This window comes from Lytechinus pictus, chromosome 10 (genome assembly GCF_037042905.1).
Source record: "Lytechinus pictus isolate F3 Inbred chromosome 10, Lp3.0, whole genome shotgun sequence".
In the NCBI taxonomy this organism is placed as follows: domain Eukaryota; kingdom Metazoa; phylum Echinodermata; class Echinoidea; order Temnopleuroida; family Toxopneustidae; genus Lytechinus; species Lytechinus pictus.
In genome coordinates this window covers 1747729-1760923 of record NC_087254.1, presented here as the reverse complement: position 1 = coordinate 1760923, position 13195 = coordinate 1747729, and the positions used below count along the sequence as shown (strand labels likewise).

Here is a 13195-nt window from a genome sequence, read left to right as displayed (position 1 = left end):
GCGGATTTTCTATAGGCATGTTTTTGCCCATATATGGCCTATAGTGAGAGCTCGCGCGCACACGTGCTGCAAACTTTAACGGGTGTTAATTTCCTTATTAATGGTCGTAGAAGGTTGATCAAGGTATCAAATTGCTCAAAATTATATGATCAATGCAATGAAATAAAAAAACGGTGTTTCTGAGTTGCATTCAAGGCGTTACGCGCGGAAACGCGCGCGCATACGTTTGCGCGCGCAATTTTTTGAAATGCTTAAAATGACCTAAAACGTACTCTGTTTTGGTCAAAAAGTGATTTTTAGATAGATAGATAGATAGATAGACATATAGATAGATACAGAGACAGACATATAGATTGATAGAGATCGAGACAGAGATAGATAGAGAGACAGACATATAGATGAATAGAGAGACAGACATATAGATAGATAGATAGATAGATAGATAGATAGACAGATAGATAGATAGATAGAGAGACAGACAGACAGATAGATAGATAGATATATAGATAGATAGATAGATAGAGACAGGCAGATGGATGGATAGATAGATAGACATATCTAAACAGATAGATACATATATATTAGACAGAGAGAGAGAGAGAGAGATAAACAGACAGATAGATATACAATGTAGGTAGATAGACAGACAGACATATGGATAGATAGAGAGAGAGGGACGTATTCAAACAGAAAGATATATATTAGACAGAGAGATAGATATGTCATGTAGGTAGATAGACAGACAGATAAATAGATATGATATAAAAAAGTAATTATAATCTGTTTTATTTTGCAATATTTTAGCTATTATTTGTTAGAATTCTTATAATTGATCGTGGGCAAGATTACGAAAGACCATTAGTGCCACGGAGAAAAAAAAACACTATTTCTACTAATCTGTTATAACAGATTACGGTATTTCTACTAATCTGTTTAAACAGATTATAATCTGTTATAACAGATTACGGTATTTCTACTAATCTGTTATAACAGATTACGGTATTTCTACTAATCTGTTATAACAGATTACAGTATTTCTACTAATCTGTTTAAACAGATTATAATCTGTTATAACAGATTACGGTATTTCTACTAATCTGTTATAACAGATTACGGTATTTCTACTAATCTGTTTAAACAGATTATAATCTGTTATAACAGATTACGGTATTTCTACTAATCTGTTATAACAGATTACGGTATTTCTACTAATCTGTTTAAACAGATTATAATCTGTTATAACAGATTAGTAGAAATACCGTAATCTGTTATTACGGTATTACGGTACAGATTACGGTATTTCTACTAATCTGTTTAAACAGATTATAATCTGTTATAACAGATTAGTAGAAATACCGTAATCTGTTATAACAGATTATAATCTGTTTAAACAGATTAGTAGAAATACCGTAATCTGTTATAACAGATTAGTAGAAATAGTGTTTTTTTTTCTCCGTGGCACTAATGGTCTTTCGTACAAGATAGCTAAAAAAAAAAAAAAAAAAAAAAAAATCATGTTCACCCGCGGACTCGAACCCCTGCCTGCATGATGGAATGAGAAGTAAGTCTGACGCCTAACCGATTGAGCTAGAATATTTCCCATAGACTTAACACGTAAGCAAAACACCAGAATCTCAAATCCAATCTTGCAAGTGAATTACGGGCATGATCCCGACATCTGATCGGAAAATGAAGGAAACGCAACCGAAAGCTTAGAATCTCAGCTACAACATACTAAAAGCTCAGGGATAACTAGCAACAAAAATTGGAGATATGGCTTACGAAATAGAAGAATGTAGAATCTAGTTTTGAGAAAAAGTCATGTCCCATAGAGATTACACGCAAAATGAGTAAAAATGACATGCCATTATTATTTGCAATTTTTGAGGATGATTTGTCTATCAAAATGAAAAATAAAGGCAATAACTCAGAAAGAGTAAGAACTAAGCTACAACATATCAAAAATTGGGTGAAAATTGACCAATATTCACGGAGTTAGAGCAAGATTTGCATAATTATAATGACGTCATAATAGGCAAAATGGATTTTTTGAATTCCGACGCCATTTTGATGACGTCATAATATACTTGAGGGTCAAATGAGACATGAAATTATATCTCTAGTTCATACTCTATCAAAATATGAAAAAAAAATTGGGGGTCCCCATGCGTTCTGAAGAGCTACAGCGGATTTTCTATAGGCATGTTTTTGCCCATATATGGCCTATAGTGAGAGCTCGCGCGCACACGGGCTGCAAACTTTAACGGGTGTTAATTTCCTTATTAATGGTCGTAGAAGGTTGATCAAGGTATCAAATTGCTCAAAATTATATGATCAATGCAATGAAATAAAAAAAACGGTGTTTCTGAGTTGCATTCAAGGCGTTACGCGCGGAAACGCGCGCGCATACGTTTGCGCGCGCAATTTTTTGAAATGCTTAAAATGACCTAAAACGTACTCTGTTTTGGTCAAAAAGTGATTTTTAGCATTTTAAAATTTTGACGCGCGCGTACGCGCGCGTCTTGACCTTCAGGTGACCTTTGATGACATGACCTGATGACCCTTGATCTGAAGTTTATGTCATGTGAATTTGATTTATTTTTTGATAATTGATAATGGAGATATGATTGATAATGTGATTTTACAAAATGGCGTCTAGATGACGTCATGATGACGTCATGACATTAAGATTCTTGCAGAATTGAGGTCTTATTGATGTTGATATGTGGTGATATTTTGATGATTATTGAATATGAACTTTCTGAGATTTGCTGTCCACAAGAAATGGAGGAAATAAAAATAAGAAATAAAAATAAATAATAAATAAAGAAAGAAAATTCGGACAAACATAAGAGGTGATCTGTCATAGACAGACCACCTAATAAGACTGGTCATCTGCTCAGAACTGTATAGCCAATATTGGTATTCAGTTAAACAGTGAATTTGAAGGTGTAACACAAATAGTGCATGAATTCTATGTGAAGATTTTCTTTGAGTGAATGAATGGATGAGTGAATGGATAGATATATGAATGAATGGATATCTGTAAGGATGGATGGATGAATGAATGCATGAATGATACAACAATGAATATGAATTTAAAAAAAAAGAATAAATAAATAACTGTTATGATATTAAACAAATATCGAACAAATTAAACAGAGAAAATTTAGTTAGATTATATTTGCTACTTTTGTTTAAAGGTTAACAGATCATACACTAAACAAAATAATAAAGTAATACATATCTTGAAGAGTCAGTTCTGATTATTCCAAAATTATGATAGTCCAAATAATCCGAATTGGCTGGCAAGGAGTTCCTTAAGTTATTAAGTCCACAATGCTGGCGATGATGAAATGTTGAAACGCGATGGATAATTAGAGTCACTGCAGTGAGTTGAAATGTCCGTGAAGTTGATGATGATGAACAGTTGATTTTAGCAATCCATTGGTTGAAAAATGTTCTCTAGAACAGGTTGATGATCTTGACGAGGACTGGAAATTCCTCTCAAAATAACTGCAAACAGTTCATTGATAGTGTGCAAATAATTCCGTAGAAATCAATGTTGCATTCCAGGTGGAGATAAATATGTACCTCCATCACAGTACATGAATTGATAATCCATGCACTTTATGTAAACATAATGATTCAGTGGCTTCTATCATGATTCCTATACCTCATGAAAACCACCAGCTTCACTGATACTGTATTTACATGCTACCTGGCTCCCTTGGTCTAACCCGTAAGCGAATCTGACTTGCCCTTTTTTTCTGCATGTAAACATAATTACCTTGTTCCGTGAGCTGGAGCTTACTCGCCTTTTTTGCTCCACCAAATTTTATCCAGTGATCTGTGTGCCGAGTCTGATCTGCTGTCCTGTCCTGCAAGCCGAGTCTGATCCGCGAGCTGAGTAGGGTGTAAACGAGAGTTCGAGACGGTGGATAATCCACAGGTCAAGTCTGTTCCACGAGGCGGGTCTGTCCCGTGAGCTGGTGTAGCGTGTAAACGCAGTATGATTCTGTTCTGGCTTCAAAAAGAGCAATACAGTCTGTGGTACTACACCATTGAAGATTGTAGAGGGAATAGTTGGGAATGAGACAATTTCAAAAATCATCTTTGATGATGCCATTAACTTGAAAACAGGGAAGTGTTCATGAGGCAAGCAGTCAGTGATTTGTAATGACTAATTTGTTCCCAGCCAATGCGAGTTAAACACTTCTTCATTGTTCATCTGAACTGTCATATCAGTCAATTTTGGTTTAAAAAAAAAAAAAAAAAAAAAAAAATATCGATTTTGAGATTTTTGCAGAAAATGGAAGTACAAGTCCTACTCTCTACAAATGAAAATTCCTATTTAGGCAGCAATGTATTTTAGTTTCTGATATATGAAGGGATTTTGAAGGCAATGTCATAAAATTTTTGATAAAATGAGCAAATCCCATTGAAAACGTGTACTGTAGCAAGCAAACAACAGCTGCGCGAACTTAACATATGCAAATTTATGCACAGTCAGCCAACCTGTCCTATCTGCATTGATTTTGCATGTGAAAGAAAGATACGTTTTGCTTGATTGCGCACATTGAAATCACAGTCAGGATTGTAGTATGCTCTATGCCTCGTAGGGGGGGGGGGGGGAGAGGACCACTCCCATTGACGAGTCGATACCATGTGACCAAAACAACACGTAAAAAGGATCTCTTTTTCAAGATAGGGCATGTTACGTACGGAACAAAATAAGGGTGTCAAAAACACTCAAATAATGAAAAAAGGGTATATATTTCGCTAGGAAAATTACGTGTTTTTACGGTCCAATTTGCGAAGGTATAAAAAGACTAAAATACTTAATAAAGGATGTACCTTTTGCTCCAACACTACATGTTTAGAGTCCGATTTTTTAAAGCCGACGTCCGCGATCACGTCCGTGACAAACAATTAAGATATCGTTGTACTTGTTTAGGGGGTCAACTCAATGAATACTTGTCAAGGGTACCGTTTTGTTTCCAATTAATGGTAGGGTTTGAAACGCCAATAATTGTTAAGGGGTGCATTTTTAGAACATAAAAAATTCTTGTTTAGGGTATCCACTTGTCAATGGAAGTGCCCCCCCCCCCGGCTCTATAGCATTTTTTTTAGACTTGAAGAGATCTAAAAGTTGAAGATATTTTAGAGTATGCTTTTATAGTACATTTTGTAGAGATCAAAGCTGGTACATTCAAATATTCTGTCAAATATTCAGATACCTGTTCAACTTAGAAATGAGTAAGCTGGGAAAACTGCAGAGGTTGAGCAACAAATATTCTCACATGCAGGTTACTCATATACCCACAGAGTGACAGCTTGGCTTTGACATCAAGATTTGGAACATCACACCCATGTTTTGATCCATCCAGATTTAAAGGGATGTAACTCATGCACACATACATGATCATATGGGGACACCACAAGCAATTTAAAGTGAATACTGCTGTCAGGTACAACTCAGGCATATATCTGGGGCCCGTCTTACAAAGAGTTGTGATTGATCCGATCAATTGCAACTATGGATAGCCAGCAACGCCAACATTTGAAATACATGTTTGTTCCAGATATTTTCTAGAAATGACGTAGAATTCATACATTCACTGTTTTCATGACAATTCAGTATATGCTTCTCTTTGTTTTTAAAGGACATAAGCAAATTTCCTGAAGAAAAAATTATGACACTGATGGATTACCATATACTTGGGATTGATCCGATCAATCGTAACCAGTAGCGTACCGTGAGCCGGAGGAGACAAAGCATTGGGGGGGCACTGCATTGTCTGTGAACAATGCAGTGCCCCCCCAATGCTTTGTCTCCTCCGGCTCACGGTACGCTACTGATCGTAACTGTTTGTAAGACGGGGCCCTGGTGAACATTCATGATAAAGTCTTTACTATATAATTTATATCTAAACCTCACTCACCTTAGACCCAATTTTATCTACTATCTCGAACTGGTTTCACTTAAACCACTTCACAAAACCAGCATCGGGTGTGTTTATGTTTATGTTGACCTAGTGGTTTTAAAAAGTAGATGAGGTATAGGTATATGTCCCACGGGGGGGGGGGGCACTCACATAAATCGGTGGTATGGGGACTTGCCGCTTTTGATGACCCCCTAACATTCAGTTCTCTAGATACTCCGAATAACAAAAATTTCATTCAGAAGCCGCCGGGCCCTGCTCACAAGACCCCCGTTATGAAACATCTCAGTTCCTTAGCCCTGCCAAAATTGTCCAGCGCGAGCACCGCATGGGTAGAGCTGCACTCACGGCCTCACAACTCCCGCTAGCAGCTTCATGCATGGCTAGCACCCTCATGTACATGCACAGTGCTAGCATGTATCGTACCAACCATATGATCCTGTTCTGTAGACCACTTTCACACCGCCCGGTATACTTTTTGGTTCCCAAGACCCTGCATTTTACCCTTGTAATCAGTTCCTTAGACCTCTATTTCAGGGTTTCAAGGGGCACACCCCCATCAAAATATAATTTGAGCGCCCCTCCCCCTGGGAGTATAGCATGCTGTCAACAATATTTCAGAGTATGTCTATACTGGACTATTATAAAATCACTGTGGTAAAATTTTGCAGTTTACATACATGTATACATGTATGTATACATACAAAAAACTGACAGAAAATAACAAATAGCAAAGACAAAAACAAATTGATGCTTACACATAATTGCCTCACCAGTTCCAGAGTTTTACAGAAAAACCAACGCAGCATTTATCAACCCACATTATGAGTATGCCTTTCAAATGTCATTACCTACACAACATCACAATCCATGACTTGGCACAAACTTGGTGAGCATGTGCACTCACAAACCAAACTCCACCCACAAAGATAAAGCAATAATTCAATATTCCAAGTTTAGAGCACAGCAAACCCAGAGCGTTAGTCCAAGTTGAAATCAAGATCAGATAAACAAGTTCTTCTTTAGCTGGTCCACTAGAATCTGTCTGCACTTTCTTCTTGACTTTGGTGTAACACCCATGTTTTCATCTTAAAATACTAAACATAATAATTAGTTATAAAATATTAGCAGCTAAGATTAATGTATTTAAAACATGCATTTTAAAAATGATGAAAAACATGAGGGTATATAATTAAATAATGGGTATAGCATGAAAACAATGATCACAACAAGTGAAGGAGTATACATCTAGCCTATGAGCTACATACCACCATATTCACCTCCAAATTTAGACACAGGTTAGTTAGTTTTCATCTCAGCTACAACATCTTCTTGTAATAGTTTCATTGTAAGTCTTTATATACTTGGACAGCTAACCCGACTTCTTCATAACTTTAAATAGTCTTTATTGCCTTCAAAAACAAATAAATGGTTTCCTGAAATTATTCTCGTCCTTGGTAACAGAGCTTGAGGCCAGAGAAACCGTCATAGGCTAGCCATAAACTTGTGAATCATTTGTTTGATTGAATGGTAGATCACTAGGTTGCCAAGTTCCATTGAAGATCTAGAAGTGCCATATATTACTCCTCATACTAAATAGATAGCTGTGACATCAAATATTGATGGGGGTGTTCACAAAGATTTAGGGTGCGTTTATGCGCCACTTTTTAACCCTAGAATCATGATCTGAATCATGATTCAGATCATGATTCTGCAGAATCACGATTGCGTTTAGTCAGAAGTGAAAATAAACGTCTTTCAAATCACAAACATGAAACACAGAAAAAGGGGCGTTTGGAAAGACGTTTCTGTAGAATCACGAACGAAAAAGGTCGTATAAACGCAATCGTGATTTGAATCATGATTCTATGACGTCACTGTGTCGGGCTACTTTCGGTTTGACTCTTGCCAAGCTCAAGGCGCTCGATATACTCAGTGTATGTACATAATTCTCGCTACCCCAAATAGGAACAAAAATCTCATAATGCGCGAGACGAGATAATTTTCACTCCGTCGGGTCGTCATCACCACTTCCGGTTAAGAGTCATGCTCGCGCGGGGTTCGCGATTCTGAGTTTTCCACCACGCTGAAATCGATGCCAATCAGCGTAATATGTACAGATTATAATACTTTTTATTTAATTTGGTCAGTTTTTATTCCATTTGAATTATAAAAAAAATATATATATATATTTCACGTGAAAATAATTTTTATTCATGTTTTTATTTGGTTATAAAAAATTAAACAAAAAATGAATATCTTAAAACTTTGCATTTAGCGACCGGCCTGACACCACGATCGTATTCGACTAGACGCTAAATATATACAGCATTTATTCCGTTCAATTTTTAGTCGACCACAAAATGGATAAAAAATCAGTTTCCGAACTTAAAAAAATCTTAACTGACAGAGGAATACGTACCTTGCAATGGAAAGCGTCGGGCAGAATTAGTGACTTTAGCAGAAAAGGCCGTTAAACTGTATCGTGAAAGAGAGGGTTGTGATCACGAACTTTCCGAGCGAAAGCGACGTTGTGTTGTAGTGCATGACGGCACTGTTGATCTGAATGGCAAAACAGTGCATTGGACTTCCGAACAGGAAGTTGTAATACCGAAAAAGCTATCCCATAATGCAATGCGCGTTACAGGGATTTTCCCGGATCTCGGCGAAATCGCTATTTGGGGTAGCGAGAATTATGTAATATGCATTTCTTGTCATGTTCAAATTCTGTGTTGGTCATCGCATCGTCCACTACTTTTCATTTTTTGGTCATGTCTTCAACTTCAAGTTCTAGTAAATGAATTATCTGGACAGACAATGATCTCAGTTGTCGAGTTAGCAGTGTCAATATTAAATTGGATCTAAGCTGAAATTCACTTCCGAACACAATTTTCGATGAACGGACAAGATGAATAGAAGAATGGACCGTATGATAGAAGTAAACAAAATGACGTATAATAGACTGAATTCTGGAAGAAAAAGATTTTTCGAGAGCCGAAACACGTGCGAAAAACTTCCTCTGTCAAACTGCGTACTGGATTAGCCCGAATCTGAGAAGAAACAGCATTGGAAAGAAGGTCGTCTAAACGCTGATTCTGTGATATTGTGATTCACGTTTGTGTTTTGAATCATGATTCAAATCATGATTCTGGCTTGAGGTCGCATAAACGCAGCCTTGGTCCAACTAAAAATGGCAGTCATGCCAAGAGGATGGACCCTAGGCATTATTAAAGGTCAAGTCCACCACAGGAAAATGTTGATTTGAATAAATAGAGAAAAATCAAACTAGCATAACACACAAAATTTCATCAAAATCGGATGTAAAATAAGAAAGTTATGACATTTTAAAGTTTTGCTTATTTGTAAAAAAACAGTGATATGCACAACTCAGTGACATGCAAATGAGACAGTTGATGTCCCTCACTCCCTATTTCTTTTGTTTTTTATTGTTTGAATTATACAATATTTCATTTTTTACAAATTTGACATTATGGACCAACTTGACTGAACCATATAGTATTAGACAATGCTAATCCCATATGTTCAGGGAGGAATTATCGTTGTTTCACTTGACAATGAGGAGAAAATTAAAATATTTCATATTTCATATGATAAAATACAAAAGAAATAGTGAGTGGATGATGTCATCAGTCTCCTCATTTGCATACCGACCAGGATGTGCATATAACTGTTTTGTGAAATTAAGCGAAACGTTAAAATGTCATAACTTTCTTATTTTACATCCGATTTTGATGAAATTTTCAGTATTATGCTTGTTGGATTTTTCTCTTTTTGTTCAAATCAACTTTTTGTTGGGGTGGACTTGTCCTTTAATCATCAAAGGTCAAGTCCACCCCAACAAAATTTTTATTTTAATTGATCGAGTTAACGAGATTTAATGTGGATAAACTTTTTACAATCAAATCTGATGTGACCAAGGTAGGCATAATTGTATCATTTCTGGGGCCTGTTGCAGATAGAATTGCGTTTAAACGCAAGCCAAAAAATCAATCGCAAGTCCCAAATGCGCGCTGTTGATTGGTTGAAAATCAAGTTGCGCATGATTTTTAGAGTTGCGATTGATTGCAACTCTTTCTGCAACAGGACCCTGTTCTCTATTTTTACAAAACCTTTCAAGCTTCTGCGCTTCGCGCGGTAAGAGGAATTATTTCAAATTTTTTGGGCGCTCATTATTTCTTTCGAAAAAAAAAATGTTTTGATCACAGCAAGTCAATATTCGAGTTGATAAGGGTACTAGAGACGCCTTCTTTTGATTTGATGAGATATAAAAAACTTTGTGCTCCGCACGGGAGGGGGGGAAACTCCCCCCTCCCCCCTAAGGAGCGCGCTCTGTAAGTGTTGGCACACTTCGCGTGCACTTACTGCCCCTTCCAAGATGAAATCCTGGCTACGCGGTTGCACTCATTGGAGCCATTATGATAGATCACATGAAGTCTTATGCAAGAATCAGGTGCATTGACACATCAGTAAGAATTCTGGTGGCACCCATGAAAACACCATCGGAGTTATATTATATGACAAACTGGTATTGTTTAGCACTTCTTGCCTTTTAAACCAAGACCTCAAACAATGCAATTCCAATATTATCTATTTCCATTGACGAGTGGATACCATGCACGGCCATGGGGTCTTGAAAAGCATCCTAAACAAGTATTTTCCATATTCTGAAAATGCACCCCTTTACAAGTATTGGTATGTGAAACCCTACCCTTAACAAGTATTGGAAACAAAACGATACTCTTGGCAAGTATTCCCTGAATTGAACCCCTAAACAAGTACAGTGATATTTTAATTGTTATGTCATGGACTTCGGATAGTCTGCTGTGCAAGCCCTTCACTCGAGTTAAGGGTCTGAATTGCAGCCTACTCATGCCTTGTGTACTGAAGGCCCTCTGCAAGTTTTGTATGTGCTAGTCTTTGAGTGGAGACACACTTGTTGATCAAAGTTTCAATCAGGGTCTGTGCGTACAGACTAGACGTCGGTCGTCGGTTTTACCTTTACCTACGTTAGGTTTACTATGGCCCACCTCCCACACCTCGTGCAAATCATACTCTAAACACATAGTGTTTACTGTTGGGGCAAAAAGTACATTTTTTATAAAACATGTTAGTCTTAAATTTTTATACCTTCAGAAATGTGACCCTAAACACGTAGCTTTCCTAGCGAAATAGATACCCTTTTACATTATTTCAGTTTTTTTGAAACCCTTATTACGTTACGTACATATCCTGCCCTATCTTAAAAAACACATCAATTTACATGTTTTTTTGGTCGTGCATGGTATCCACTCGTCAATGTAAGTGGCCCCCCCACCCCGGGTTCCCTTTACTAATAATCAATAGCATAACATATTTTTTTATTTATATATATAATTCTCAACATTGGCATTTCATATATTTTTACAGTAAAGTAAAACATTTATTTTTCACTCCTTTAGCAAGCAGGAAAGCCTTATAGAGTTAGCTCTACGGCAACATCACCATTTGTTGACGCAATCTCAACACCAAATATGTCTTATTGACGTTTCTTTCACAGAAAACTTGTAATCATGACCAAAGATCGAAACTGATTGTATCATTCCACCAAGTTCCTTCCCAGCCGTCTTTCACCTTGAACTCAGTTACAAATTGTTGTCGTTTTTCAAAAGATTTTGCTGTTGAGACAAGATTCTAGGTTCAGGGCAGGTGCATGCTTTTCCTGGAGATAACAAATATGTTGGTCAAATTGCGAGTCTTCAGGAGGGGGAATGAGGAGACTGTATAAGTTTGTATGAGAGATAAATTCTGTGCCAAGAATTGAATTTGGGGCTGCAACTAAAAATATGTAGCCCTAAACCTTGGCAGTTTGCTTGTTAATCGCAATGTCACTGTGCTTGGTGATCTTTTGCCTCAACTCATACAATTTTATAATACAAACTTGAGAATTTCCCTCAGTTTGATCTTCTGAAACATATATAATGTTGAAATTAAACATTATCACTATCAAGGTGTAGTACGCCTAATATACAAGTTCTAGAAAAGAATACGTGGTTTGCATAACATAAAACACCTAAAAGTGTATATATTTGTAAAATAATTGTGTAATTTTTTAACATGACAGCTGGGGTACAATAATCCATCATAAATTTACAATCAAATAAAAGCAATAACCAATTGTAGATGCTGAGTGTATTATTGTCACCATTCATGATTCAATAATTTGCTTTCAACCTTGGAAAAAAAATCACTGCAAATGTCGTCATTATTTTGCAAAGTACCTACTATTTAGTGGGTATTTTTTTCAGGAATATTTCAAGTATTTTGTTCATATTGGCATGCCTAGTATTTTCTGATCAGAGGATACCTGGTATTCTTGATATTCAAGGCAGTCTGAATATGCCTCTTGTGAAGCAGACATTCTATAAATATTTTGGCCATCGTTTACGGCAAGCAAGCCACCATCCAAAGGGGATGAATGTCTTATAATTAATACTGCTATCAACAGGATATAGGCGATTTGTAAGCTGACCAATAAGCAGCAAGAATAAAGTGACTATGATGACCGCAATATTTAGCAAAGTTATGAGTTGTGAGTTACTATGCCTATTCAGACTGACTTGATTACTAGAATACCCTTTTAATTACAAGAGCTTGTTCAAGCCTTAAAAAACCAGACAATTATTTTTTTTCTGAATTCACATCAGCCTAACATTGGCCCAAAGCAGGGACCCTTTCAGATACAGTTACTATAGCATTCACAGTATGATTTGATTAGCAGCTAGAGAGGTGTGTGATTCAAATCACAAGCTCAGCAGCCCCACACTGCCTGCAACCAACGACTCCCTGGGTTCTCTTTACTTGCTTTCACACAGTAAGAATACCTGCAACCTTGGAAAAATCCCTGCATTGTGGCCTAATATTCATCCTTCTATACAAGCAATATTAAGTTCATAACATACTTCTTTAATTTACTTCTCTTTTCTCCAGATCATAACTTGACCAAAGTTAAGTTTCTCAAATTCATGTAAGGGCAATGAACCAATTACAGATTAAAAATTAAGGATATTCATTTCGTTATCCCGAAACCTTGGCCTAATTTAAGATTTCAAATTCAGTTAAAAAGGCTGCAGACCAAATTTGCTAAATTTCATCTGAATTGGATTAAATGAGAGATGTTTTTTCTTATATACCTCTCCAAACTCCTATGATATACCCTAATATAGCTGCTTTACTAAAGCCAGGGTAATTAT

General features: G+C 36.7%; 1 protein-coding gene across 2 annotated transcripts in view; it reads right to left on the bottom strand.

Moving 5' to 3' along the window:
• Positions 1-6864, bottom strand: part of LOC129269585 (ras-associating and dilute domain-containing protein-like) — a 57180-nt gene extending 50316 nt beyond the window's left edge. Inside the window, exon 1 of one of the 2 annotated variants that reach the window (XR_010294733.1) lies at positions 6704-6852. Coding sequence is in view for 1 of the 2 variants with exons in the window: in XM_064105110.1 (XP_063961180.1) it covers positions 6704-6707 (4 nt within the window). In the remaining variant the exon portion in view is untranslated. Of the gene's footprint in view, positions 1-6703 lie in introns of both variants that reach the window. The other variant, XM_064105110.1, reaches the window with a different exon arrangement.
• Positions 6865-13195: the final 6331 nt, after the last annotated feature.